The sequence below is a fragment of the Ambystoma mexicanum genome, chromosome 9 (assembly GCF_040938575.1).
Source record: "Ambystoma mexicanum isolate Mex_15411 chromosome 9, UKY_AmexF1_1, whole genome shotgun sequence".
Taxonomy (NCBI): Eukaryota; Metazoa; Chordata; class Amphibia; order Caudata; family Ambystomatidae; genus Ambystoma; species Ambystoma mexicanum.
The window spans coordinates 608,684,545-608,698,686 of record NC_090931.1 but is presented as its reverse complement, the minus strand read 5'-3'; the positions used below and the strand labels follow the sequence as shown (position 1 = coordinate 608,698,686).

At 43.8% G+C, this 14,142-nt stretch overlaps 1 protein-coding gene across 1 annotated transcript in view; it reads left to right on the top strand.

Annotated features, from left to right (window-relative positions):
- Positions 1 to 3,591: 3,591 nt before the first annotated feature.
- Positions 3,592 to 14,142, top strand: part of NSRP1 (nuclear speckle splicing regulatory protein 1) — a 469,150-nt gene continuing 458,599 nt past the window's right edge. Inside the window, exon 1 of the mRNA XM_069615252.1 lies at positions 3,592 to 3,725. Within this exon, the coding sequence (XP_069471353.1) occupies positions 3,706 to 3,725 (20 nt within the window). The 5' untranslated portion in view covers positions 3,592 to 3,705. The remainder of the gene's footprint in view (positions 3,726 to 14,142) is intronic.

Below are 14,142 nucleotides of genomic sequence, written 5' to 3'. Positions count from 1 at the left end.
GTCTTTTGGTTGTAGCCCCGGATAAAAGCTCAGGAGCTACAACCAAACGGCTAGCTAGCCCCGAGTCCCGACAGTCTCAACATTTGCATAGCCCCAGACCTATTCCAGACCTAGCAACACCCCTGCGTGGCCATGAAAAGATAATATAATGTGTACGTTTGTGAAAGAGTACAATGTGGAGTGAAGGTGGGGTAAGGGAGTCTAAATTCTTCCAGACCGGATATATAGAGATATAGATATAACACTGGGCACTGAAGGAGGAATCGTATGCAAGATTAATACAATGGGCAGAAGGGAAGGGAATTTGAGAAAAAGAGAGAGTGACAACAGACAAGCATGGCTAGAAGAAGAGATACTGGCATGGGCAGGAACTGATGATATGGATGAACTCAACACCAGTGAACGGTCATCGGGACTTGGAAGGAAGGGCTGTTAAATGGATACCCAATGAGCCTAATAGCAAGACATTAAAGTGGAGGAAACAGAAGTGAGAGAAGATTGGGCGACCATAGTGCTAGAAACTTGAGAGAAGAGCACACGATTAAAGAAGATCAAAGTTAAGATGAAGGACTATGATATTGTTAATCCATTTTTCAGGGAAGGGAAATGTGCCTGTGTTTAAGCTAAAGTGCGCACTGAGATCTATGAGCGTGTTGCATGTTAAAAATAATAAATAATAATAGTAAAGTCATAGGGCAAAGGAATGTAAGGGAGTAAGAACTCCTAGGGATTGAGGTCTCAGCCACTGATAAGAGAATTAGGAGTCAAAACCATGAGAGCCCGGCACAGCATGATCAGCATCCTCTGGTGGGCGTATTAATGGCCCATCATTTTCATTGATCATAGCGTGCCTTGCCAGCATGAAAAAGACACTCTACACTGCCCTGTGAACCCCGTAGTCCAGGCAGTCACTGTCAGCAGCGTGAGATGCCTGCCATTGGCATCCCGTGACATTCTCTGGGCAGAGGCTGCTCTCTTCCTCATCGTCATGCTGTGAGCTTCAAGCTGGCGTCTCTCATTTGAAATTCTTTGCTGGTCTCGGTCTCTGCTCAGCTGTAAATATACAGCTGCTAGTTGCAAACCCGTCTTCTCCCAAATTTCTGCAGGTAACATTTGTGAATTATTACTTTGTAAGTGTTCAGGCAAAAATGAGGGTGGCAGATCAAAGGTTAGCACTGCGAAAATGACCATGTGTAGTCAGGCTCCGGAGGCTCTGAAAAAGGAAAAAAGCCACACACTCCGCAGTAAATGTGTTTCAACTCTTGTGGAACAATTGCACACACACACACGCACACGTTAGGCTGCTTTTCGCTATTGATGTTTTCGAGCCAACAGCCTTGTGTGACTGGCTCTCAATAATGTGATTTGGCTCCTGACCTAGATTTGGAAAAAGGACTTGGGTTAATGCAAGAATGCCACACACTTGTGCAGAAGCAACTTCATGAATGGAGGCGCCTGGACGCTTGAATAGCAAGGCTTTTGGGTAGGGGGCCATGTCCGAAAGCCCAGTGTCCTGTCATCTGGGGGCAAGGGGTAGAATAATGTCAGTGCTGCCTTCCCTCCAGGGCCCGGGACAGACCCATTGGCTCCATGACGTAGATTGAAACTTAGAAGGAAAAGCTTGACAGAAAGAGCAGAGCAACGCAATCTGGGGCGGCAGGTAAGGAGAAATGGGGGAGATGGAGAGTGGGGGAGGGGTGAGAGAGGTAAGCAGGGGGTCAATAGGAAGGCAATGAGCGAGTGCTTGTACAAGAGAAGCCTCAAGAGAGGGGGAAGAGAAGAAATCCGGAAGTTAAGCAAAGCGTTGGTAAAAATGAAAGGATCAAGGAGGCTGTAGGGGAGAGGAAACCGGCAGGTGGATGAGAAAGATGCGAGGAAGGCAGGAGGTACCAAGGGAACAGGAGAAAAAACAGGCATATGAATGAGAAAGATGAAGAGAACAGGAGGCACCGAGGGGACATGAGAAAAAACAGGCATATGGATGAGAAAGATGAAGAGAACAGGAGGCACCGAGGGGACATGAGAAAAAACAGGCATATGGATGAGAAAGATTAAAGGAGGGCAGTAGACACTGAAGGGACATGAGAAGAACTGTTAAAAAGCCAAGCAGCAATTAAGAGAGCCCCCCCCCAGCAACTGCCCCATGTTGCCATTTAGCTGTCTCATAACCTGACAATATATTTATCTCGATATTACTTTTGATCAGATGAGGCTTGCATTACAACCTGTATTTGTGGGAGCCCTTGCGACTGTTACTTCCGTTGGGATGAGGCAGGTTTAATTAGTAACTTTTTGAAATATATGATGTGTCAAGGGCATGGAAGGCATCAGGGCCTTTCAACCTTTTAGTTGAAAGTGGCCATGAGCATGAGGGGGGCCTCCAGCAACTGCCGCATGTTGCCAGTCAGCAGTTGTATAACACAGCAATATATGTTCCTCTATATTACTTTTGTTCTGGGGCTTGCCTTACAAGCTGCATTTGGGGGAGTCCTTGCGGCCGTCACTTCCCTTCGGGTATACAGAAGTGTTATCACCTTGTTGTCTTTTCACACCGGATCCTCCACAGCAGGCACTTGTTCAAATAGAAGGATTTATAGCTTTTCAGTGGGTATTTTGTGTTTCAGCTCTCTGCTGGCTGGCCATCTCATGATTATCAGCGGGTATGTTTGAAGAGGAAAATATGTGTTAATGAGGAAGAAGCTGGTCACACTGCTCACAGCTCACTTATTTGGTACATTTCTTTCTAATGATGGGTCGCAGGATTTTTGAATAGGCCACACCAGGCAGTCTTTTCCTGTGATCTCTTTAAGGCCATATGTCGCTTCAGGTTATTTTCTGTGGTGACTGAAGGCCAAAGTTCATGTGATATCATTTCATGGGATATGCTAGTTTCTATTTTTGAAACTTTAAAATTCCTACAGATTTTTGGTCACAGAATGTTGGCATGTATGGAACAGACCTATGAAAAACAAACTACAAGTTCACTTTGGTTACTGGGAATTGTAGTTCATTGTTAGTTTGTTGTTTTCATAATGTTTATTTGGTTATTGTTGCTCGAGAAGTAAAGAGAAGAATTGAGCATAATCAGAGCCTCTTGAGTCTTGACATAGAATCTCAAAAATGTGACCACCCAAACTGATATTGGGGGAATCTTTTTCTATACATTTGATGGCTATTGCTCTCTTTTGCACTCACCCTTCCTTTTAATCACCGTATTCTCTCCTCTCTCCATCATACAATCCAACTCCCTTCTATTTCATCCTATTACTTTTCTATGCTTTTTTATTTGTTCCTGTCTCCTTATGTTTCAAGAGTGATGTTCTGGAAGCAAGGAGAGGTGCTACCTTTGACATGCAGTTTTCCGGGCAACCTGGCCTGTATTACCGGCTTCAGTTAACCTAGAGGTTTATTGGAAGGTTTTCGTTAAAATGGAAATAGTTTAGGTGTAAAGCTTTTCCAAGATGACTGCCAACGTAGATGTCTCCAATTGTTTCAAGTACATTCAAACTGGGGTACTACAATTCTAAGATGGCCCCTGCACAGGCCCCTCCCTGAGTGCATTATAAGGGCACACGGTCGTTCAATAAAAATAAAATAAGTTCCCGATCCAAGATGGCCACTCAGTTGATGCGCAGCTATTGAACGGCTTCTTCGACGCTTGCCGTTATAGTCCTTCTTCGTTGTTTATTACACCGGAGTAGGAAGATGGCGGCTCCCGGCAAACAGTGAGTGCGGGTCTCGGGGTGTGGGCCGGTGGGTGGGGGCGGGGAAGAGGTGCGGCCTTCACGGGCTAGCTAATTATATGTGCTACGGCGTCATGCTGTCGAATGCAAGGGGTAAGGAAACGGAAACAACCACAGCATACTGGCGTTTAAGATTATATCCCTTTCTCCAGTATACCTACCTGACCATGACACTACCACATCCTTGAAATTAGAACTTTAGTGGGCAACAAGGGTGCCTACTAAGAACACCAGTGGGAGTGGATATTACGATTTGGGAAATAACGCAGGTCCTTGCATTTTGTCAGGGTCAGTGGTTTATGTTCTGTCCAGTAGCACAGAATATATAACGCGGGGGCGGTAGCAACTGCTATGACTTTATTAACATACATGGAGTTCCCTGACCAAGTTGTTAATGCTACTGAGCACAAGAACTTGAGCATGTTAATGAAACCATAGGTAGTTTGCCTTCAAAGTTGCCCCATTACTCTTAGGTATGCTATTTTATTGTACTTGTACAGTGACAAACATGCTGCTTAGCTGCCACTTTAGAGCACCGTCTTAGAGCACCTGTTGTGTTTTGTTGTCGTTGTTGTAAAGAGTGATGTGAACCCCGTTAGGCAACACTGCCCACTGCTGGGTTTTACGGCGATGGCCCTAATTTGAAGGCGTCATTTTTAACCCAGCTCATAGGAATTGACGACAGTACAGCTTGTGACGTTATAGGAAAGCAGCGTACTTCTTCCTCAAAATCGCCCATATCTTTCCTCGGCAAAGCAAGTGCACGCTGGATTTTCGATTTGCCAGTTCTAAAAAAAAATCCTTATACGATGAAGGAGTTTTATTTATATCCATCTAAAATGTTGCCAATTTGAACCTTCGTTTTTAATGGCGATGCTCAGCTTGTACCCTATCAGTTTTTAGATTTTCTGCAGAAGCTTTTTTTTTTTTACTGCATGTTATTCTGTATTCGTGTCCAATACTTTTTTTTTAACCCTTGTTAATGCAGGCCTAAAAGTACCAGAATTAAAATTTGATAGTTACCTGAAAGCTACTACTGGCGGAAGGACATGTCTAAAATGTGCCAATTTGAGTATGTTGTTAAACTATATTCTGTGTTATGCTTGTGGTATAAACCATCTGCTCAAAGTCATTGTTTGACACATGATTGCAGCTTGTTGTATACATGATTGTTATTGAAATGTGAGTGTTCACAACCTTAAATCCTGCAAATGTCGTAATGCTTTTGTAATGGTTAATATAGACGTATTCTAATAAACAACAGGAGAAAAGATGAACATACGTTTGGGATGATTTGTTATTTTTGTGGACTGGTATGCTTAGGAGCATACTATTTGGGTCTTGCCTGCAACTTCACCACCTACCCAAGTCGTAAAAATCAAAAAGCACTTTAATTCATAAGAGGACAACGATTGTGATCTTAGCACATCTATTTTAGACAATAATGCTAGCGAATACAGCGGGTGAATACCTTGATTATAAGGTGAAAACTGAATCGTGAAAATAAAAGCTTTGGAATCAGATTTTTTTTGTTGAAAAGGAATTGATTGGAACACACCACAACGGTGGCCTGACGTTAGAGTTAAACTTGTTGGAAAACAGCACATTTGGAAAAAATCAAAAGTTTGACCAGTGAGTTCACGTACTGCAGCATGGGACAGTGGGAACGTGAGTGTGGCGCTGTGCAAATGTAGTTCGAACTGCATTTGTGGATCTGGTGTACTTTCACATAGGCATTAGTCATGCGGGCAAGCACAGGGGACACTGGTGTGAGGATATGCACATGTTTTACTAACTACCACTACTTTGGGTGGATCAACGAATGCTATGCTGTCTTTATACTACGATCTGCTGTTGCATAATCATTTGGTGCTCTGGCGGATCAGAAGAGACGGAAAGAGGGAGGGCTGGCTTTGTTTAGTGGGGAATAGGGAAAATGCACGATAGCTTTGCTGTTGTGTTGATGTCTGCGGTTCTAAAGTACCCATGTACTTTGTTGTGGTATGTAGGTGGTTTGTGCGCAGTGATCTTTCGTAGCTTTCAATATCTCTGGCTTCTGTCAGTAAGCCGATTTGTCAGTCTTTAGTAGTTGTATCTCCACATTTCTTCCATCCTTCTGTTCACTTTCCTGAGATATTCAATTTGACAATGTATAGTGTTGTAGTAAAGGGTGATGTTTCTATACCACCTCTGATATGGGTTGTAATGATACCAACCTATGATCGTCCCCCAGTGTTACCAGTAAGTACGTTTGACCAAGTTCTCACTGGTAAACACAACCAAGCAGTGAGGCTTCAACCTTTAGTTGGGCAGATACTGGTATAACGTACATATTACACCCACAGGACACTAAGTAAAACATAGTTCTAAACTGAGAAAAATATAGTATTTATTGAATATATACATATATATATATGTCTATGGCTAATTGAAATATTTAACATTTACAATATATCATATGCAACACATGAAAAGCAATATAATATATAAATTACACGCCCCACGGTAGTGGCCGTGTAGTTATGGTTAAGTTGCTAATCCCATAGGAAGACCACTTTTTCGGCGGCTTATAACTTCACTCCCCCTGGAGGAATCCTCACCAAACTTTGCAAAACAAGTATATGGTCCACTCTGAATTTTCTGCAGAGCTTGGTGAGGTTTGGTTGAGGGGGGGTAAAGTTATAGGGGGGTACCAACATTTCTTTTTTCCCCCATATACATAATGGGGAAAACATTTCTGTTGCGCCTAGAGCCCAAACCGCTGGACAGATTCTCACCAAATTTGCGGCAGGAGCGGTGGCATGGTCCTGAAAGCGGGCTTTTGTTAATTTGGTGTAAATCTGTCCCGTAGTGTGTTCTTTTTTTTTTTTTTTTTTTTTTTTTCTTGTATTTTTTTTTTATTTTTTTGTTTTTCTCCAATTTTTTTTTTTTTTTAAATGACCAAAACATAAGGCAAACAAATTAGTGATATGTATGTCTGCTCTGCGGACACACTTCCCTGTTCGCGGATAATCGGCTTGTGTCATGTCTGCGGACACGCGACTTGCTGTCTGATTGGCTGGGATGAGGTGCGTCAAATTTTTTCGATGCACCCGCCATATTGGATGCATGGACATGCGCTGGAAGTGAGCATAAATCCAATGTGGGGAGTGTGTTGGTGTGTATGAGTGCTTGGAGAGGGTGGGGGAGTAAGAGATGGGTCAAATGCTGTATTTGTTTAGGTGGGAGAAGGCCGTGATGTGTTTGCGATGTCCGTGGTCACCGTGGTTGTCCGCGGACATACTAACACTGGGCGCAGTACTAACACTCGGACATACTAACACTGGGCGCAGTACTGGCTATTTTACTTTAGTATGGTGTTGGTTTTGGGTCGTTAGAAGAGCAATGGGTGAAGAGGGTATGTATTGAAGAGTTTGTACGTTGGTTGTAATTATTTTATAGAATGTTAATTGAAGTGGATAGTTTTGAGGTGGAAGTATTATGTTTTAGGGTTGTGGTCATTTGATAGGTGTTTGTTTCTATTGGTGCGTTATGCTGCTGTGGTTGTGGCCAGGGCCTAGAGTCTTGGGTGCATGGCTGAAGGCCGTAGGCCATGCACCCAAGACTGTAGGCCCTGGCCACAACCACCGCAGCATAACTCTACAATACTACCAAACATTTTGATTGTGGTATGGGGGCTGCTTAGGGGATAGGTTTTCAAAAATGTGGGTACTGATATCTGTGGTGCTTGGAGATGGGAGAGTCTGAAATAAAGTAAGGGTTACAAGGAAGGACCTGGTGCTTGTGTTGCAGACTGAAGGGAAGGGGGGAGGTGTTGTATGTCTTTCTTTTCAACACTGTACATAGTTGTAGATGATGTGATGTGTGTATATATATATGACTGCACCTGTGCATAGTTGAATGCCGTTGTGAAATCTAGAACGGAATGGGCAACCAGCTGGAATGAGAGAGCTGTCTAGATTGGAAGAACAGTGGTATTGTTTCAGCTGGGAGCCAATATCATTTCAAAGGCTATCTGTGTGAATAAATAAAGATGCATGTACTCATCCTGGCTGTGTGTAATTTTATAACACACTAGAAGCCTTTTCCCACAATTATACTGTTATTTCTCCCATCTTTTAACATGAAATGACACTTTGTTAGATAGCTGTGTGTGTTGTGTCTGATTACTAATGTCATTTGTAAAGGAAGTTGAAATGATGGAATGTATGTGAAATATACAGAATGCATGGAAAGGAAATTGTATGTACATCTTGTGCACTATAATGCATTAAATGCTTTCATGGTTGAAATGTGGTTAAATGCGTGGCAGTGGTTACAGAAATGATAGAATGAATGAAGAAAATAACAGTTTACACATAGCAGTTAATCTGGGTAAATAAAAATTTGGAGAGCAGACACCTTTGGAAGTGACACTTGATCATAGCAGATGCGAGAAATGACAGTAAGCTTGTTTTACGGGTTGCACAGGGTAAGTGGCAGTTACTCTGTTTACATGCATTTATACAAGAGATGTACATGTACCATACATGCCAATCCTCCTGATTTTGGCAGGAGACTCCTGATTTTTCAGTGAAAAATGTTATTATTTTTCACGTTCTCACGCCGAAAACATCTTTGCCCAATGCATTCTTATGACACATGTGTTGTCTCCTGATTTTTCTGAGGAAATGTCCATCTCAGGTGGGTCGGAATGTTGGCATGTATGTTGTACTGTGCAAAAAATATTCATACCTGTACTTTGTGTTCATGCATGTGGATGTGCATGAATCTGCAAGTAGAAATGTTGGAGAGTTTACTAGTGGTTGCTGTAGGTGCTTTGCAGTCACAGCACAATTGTACTCAGAGTGATCAACAGTACATCTAAAGTGCTGAATTGTGATGATGGAGTTAGATGTAGAGGTCTTGCATGCTATTGGTGGATGGTTTTGTGACTGCTTAACAGTAGCAAATGAGAGAATGGTGCAGAGAGTGAAGGGAAAGGGTAGAAGGGCTGCCTCAGTGTTACTTACGCGCTCCGCGGACAGCGCAGCTGTTCGCAAAGTGGACATGCCACATCTGGGGTTTCTGGGACATGCCACATCTGGGGCTTCCGAGCATGAAATGGGAGTGTATTTTGAGGATTAGCCAATCAGGTGTTTGAGGTTCTGCTTCGTAATTGAGAGAGGCTGTGTGTAGTGAAGATGGCGGAGGTGGAGAAAGTCAGGATGGTGGTGCTTGGAGATATGTTTGTGAATGGTTTGGAGCAGTATGCAAAATGTAGGAATGTGGGGAAACAGTTTTGATGTAAAAGGAGTGGAGGTGGTGTGGAGCACTGTGCCTGGTTTCCTGGTTTCAATTTGCAGGCAATGGTAGAAGTTATCTGGCTAGAGTTAACAGTCCACATGCGGTTGTCCTGCACTGTGGTGCTTTGCATTTGGGCTGTGTTAGTGCCCCTACTTTGTTAAAAGATCTAGAAAACCTGGTTCAGGCAGTAATTAAACTACTTCCAAATGCGAAGGTAATTTTTTCTGGTTTGGTACCTAGGGCAATATGGGACAATAGTTCTGTTTATTGTCCCCATCAAAATATTGGTAGGTGTTTAATCAACTGAGGCATGTTTGCTTTTATGCTTAGAGCTGGCATGTTATTTTGCAACAATGACAACATTGTCTCTGGTAATGTTGATTACTTTAAAGAAGATGGCATGTCTTTATCTTTTATGGGAAATGCCATGCTGTTTGGAACATAAGGGTTGCTTTGGAGAAGCTAATGTGAAGATTTTTGGAGGAAAATAAACACAAAATAAAAGATGTTTTTGAAGCATCTGCAAAAAAAACCTAAAAATAAATTCTTTTCAGCGCCAACCTCAAAGGGGAAATGGGGCATACTATTTCAGTTTTAATTCCCCTTCCTCAGATTTTACGATATGTCTGTGGACACCGCGGTTGTCCGCACGCGCATATTGCATACAGGATTTTTGAGGTCGAGAGCGATGCAAATGAGACGTAGCACTGCACAGGGTTGGTCAATAGGGTTTATACTGGGTGTGATGTGTGAGCTGAGAGTTTGTTAGAAAGTATTTTTCCTGAGAGCAGAGGAGATAGCTGTGTGTTTCAGGAAGCAGATTGTCTGGATTTTGGGAGATTCGTGGATAAATTGGTTGGAGGTTCATGCGGATCGCTGTGAGTGGCTGTACATCTTGGATTCCCTCATGTGGAAGTGCACTGGCATGGAGTACGTGGCATGAAGTGGCTGGATTTGGTACCTCTTTGTGCTACTTTGGTGACACAGTGTCATCCAGACATTATTAGTATTCATTATGGATGGAACAGTTTAGGACATGTGTCTGGAATCTCTTTGCAATTTGCAATGAAAGAAGAACTTGGGCAAAGTCATGGATATTAATCCAAACTCCAGAGTAATTTTTTCCCCGTATTGCGCAGAGACAAATGTGGCTGCGTTCTTCTTCATTTGGTCCACAAATGGAGAAAGCAAGGCGCAATGTTAACAAGGCTGTCTGTGCCTTTTTGAGAGATGTTGGTATGTCCTCTTTTCACAATGAAAATATGTTTCGTAGTACACACATTTTTCGCAGAGATGGAGTACATCTTGCTTATGCCTGCAATCAGATTTTTCTGCAAAATATACAAAATGCATTGTAACCTTTTTGGGAATTACAGCAATCCATTTTGCAGTAGGTGTTGATCATTTGAAGTTTTCGAAACACAAAAAAACCCACAAAAAGGCTCTTTTCAGAGCCACTACTTCTTCCCAGCGAAAAGTGCAATGGTTGTGACAGGGCAGCACCGCAAAGAATTTAGAGGTCCACGGACAGTCCGTGGACATCTAAGAATGCACCGGGCCCTGCATTTCATTGACACTTCTCTTTTTGAACTGTGAAAGGTGGCTCTGAAAAGAGACTTTTATTTTATTTTTTTTGGTTTTTGTTTTCTATTTTTTTGTTTTTTTTAAACACGACACACAAGGAAAGGAGGGCAAGGAAGGGACACCAACCACGGGGATAAGAAAGGGCAGGTGGAGAGAGGAAGATGTAGGGTGGGCCTTATTCAGGTAGGTAGCAGTTCTTATCATGCTCCTTGACCACAGTCTCGAAAGCACTTCGAAGGTTCTCCACCCCCCCCCCCCCGGAAGAGTACTGTGTCGCAGTACATGCACAATACTGAGACCCTCGAAAGGTAAGGATCAACAGCATCATGTATGGCCTGCGAGGCAGCTGGAGGGATGCGCTGCCCCACAGGACTGTCTCTTGTGGTGGCAGGAGTGGAAGTGGAGGATGCTGCAGGGGAACTTAACCTACTACGTTTATCGCATGGAACAACCTTACGAATAGCCGCACCATGGAACGATTTTAGGTGTCGCTTCATTGAGGTAGTACCATAGCTGTAAAAACTCGGTTTCCCACCACTCGTCACCATCTTGCACTGTTTGCAGGTCACCTTGTGCGCACATGCTTTTGGTACTCCAACGGTGGTAAATAACCTCCACACCCAAGATTCACGGTGAGAATTAGTTGTAAGGACTTCCACTACCTCATCCTGTTCATCACTCTCTTCTGTATCCTGACGCCTGTTCCTCTCTGCAGGCCCTCGGGGAGGTGTTGGTGGTGGAGGGGATGGGGTGCTGCCGAGACAGCAGTAGCACCAGCAGCAGCCATGGATGCCATCGGGACAGCAGCCATGGATGCCATCAGGACAGCTGTTTCAAAGAGCAAGAGCAATCTAATGCCACAAGGAGCAGTCTCTGTCCTGGAAGCCCAAAAACAGAATAAGGAGCAGCCCTGGGGTGTGGCCTTTTATAGGGGTGCTGGGGCACGCTTCACGGACACCCGCGCTGTCCCCGAACATTTCGAAACCAAGAAAGGGCTAAAAAATTCAAAAAAGTATGCAGATCGCCTGGGACAAGTGCAAGGGTGAACTTTCCCAGGAAAATACCTTGGATCGTTGAGAAAAACACTTTTTAGGTGTCCAGGGGCCCGGACAGTGTTCATTACACTTAGCGCGGGTGTGGTCACATGATGACGTTGAGGACACATTGGCGAATGGGATGTCTGACCGTAGGACACCAAATGCGCGGGGTCTGGTCTACGCATTCATGCATGCGTGTGCTCTACGGACAGTGTTTCAGTCCCCGAACTAATTAAAAGTGCGACACGTGCAGCGTGTTGCGAACAGGCACGATGTTCGTAGGGGCAAGGGTGTGCTACGCATGCGCGCGGGTGTTCTACGGACAGTGTTCAGGTCCCCGAACAAAACAAATGTGCGTCACAACTTTGCAGACAGGCTGACGGGCTATGTGTTCATTCTGGTTATGGACAATGCTAACAGGGGAAATGTTCTTAGGACACTTTATTTTGCATAGCTATGAACATGCGGACGTCTTTAGTGTTCTGCGGACACCCCCATTTTGACTGTGGCCAATTCGAACAGGTATAGTGTCCTTAGGACACCCCCATTTCAGTTAATTACGGGCAGGCGGACATCTTGTGTGTCCTAAGGACACCTCCATTTTGATTGCCAACAATACGAACAGGTATAGTGTCCTTAGGTGTCATGGTCACGAAGTCCGGGGCACAGGCATGCAGGGGTCGCATGCACAGGAGACCTGGGTGGACACTGTCCTGGCGCCTTTGGCGCCCGGCTCATGAACAAAAGTAAACAAGAACATCCATTTAACACCAAAAAGCTTTTATTATGGACATAGCCCTTCAGATGCATTAACCTTGAACATTCCATTCATTAAGCAGGATGCATTAACCTTGAACATTCCATCCGTTAAGCAGCCCCAAGTGCATTCATGGGTGTGGCTGCTAATGGATTGCCTTCGCACGTGCTCACTCTCTAGGAGTGGCAGGGTGTGGCTGGTAAGCCGGCCCTAATGGGCGTGCCTATGATCACAGCTATATAAGCTGACACGAACCTCAAGACAGAGGCTTCGTGTTATTCTGCACTTACAAGCAGCGTAACGATCACCGTCGCCTGAGGTCAGACTTATCTTTGAAGATCCTGCTTCCTGGACATCCTGCTTCCTGCCAGCATACTTACCAACTTGGGGAAGCTGTTCTTACCTGTATATCTCTTCGGCGAACCAAGTATTCATCTTTACAATTTCTGGAACGCCGAAATCTTCATCTTGGCACCGCAACATGACACGCTCCATCGTCGACAGCAGCGCCTGCAAGGAAAAACATAAGGCAAGGTTAGACATCGAAAAAACAGTCCGTTTAAGGTTGCACTTTGCTATACTTGACGCTTTTCCTTAAACCATCACTTACCTGCTGTCGAACATTGCATCTCGCGTCTCACAGCTGAATTGAGGCTGCATTTCCATCTAAGGGAAGAAAACAGAAGAGGGACATTATTGCGTGCATAAATAGGAGCAACATATAAAGACATTAAACCGAACGAACAGCATCACAAGAGCTCAAGAAAGACTTACCAATCATAAGGAGAAGCATAGTCGCAGCTTGATTGGACTAATTCTTATCACGGATCAGTGAAGGAACTAGATCCCATTCGACGCGCCCATTCCAGAAGTAGCAGGACGGAGAGCGTATCTTCCATAAATTATAGGTGAGCTTTATGGGCCGAAGTATGCTCACAGAAACCGTACTTTGGGTTGAAGGGTTTGAGAGGTACAACAATCGCAGATTGACGCACTCGCACACTCTTATCTCCACGCAGGAGCAGTATCACCACGTACCACCGCTCACAGCTTTTCTACTGAGTTAGAGGCCTGAAGGGGGTGATTCAAGTTCAGGGAGGGCTGCAACCGTGCCCCAACGGCTCAGCAGAGACCAGGTGAGCATAACATTAGGACACCCCCATTTAGGTTAATTGAGCATATCCTGGATAGCCGCGCTGTCTGCGGACACCCTAACTGCCTTAAAAAAAAAAAGAAGACATAGGAATATACTAACAACACACTTAATATTTTATTATTGTATAAAAGTCTAAAAAATATGAAAGAGGGGAAAGCAGATACTGACAGAAAAACAGTGGAATTAGGGGTTTGGACATGAGTGGTAGGGGAGGAAGGGATTGAAGTCTCATAACGTTTTTCTTGCTGGGGAGTTTTTGGGGATGGTCGGTTGGGACATGGAGAGGGGGTATAGGTACATGTGGGACAGTGATATTTAATGTTTTCTTTTATATGGTCCTCCACAAAGTTTTTTTTTTTATAAGAATGACATTTTTCATTAACAGATCATTTTTTAGCTCCATTCGCTGTAGAGGATTTTCTAACGTCTCTCTTGGTATGTTATTTTGTCTGTATGGTCTGTTAAAAAAAAAAAAAGTTAAGTACACATAAAGTAATGGTTATTTATTGGCTTATATAGAGAAGTGTAGTGTCTACCATTAGTATCACAGTCTTCACTCATTTCATCCCGAGGAACATT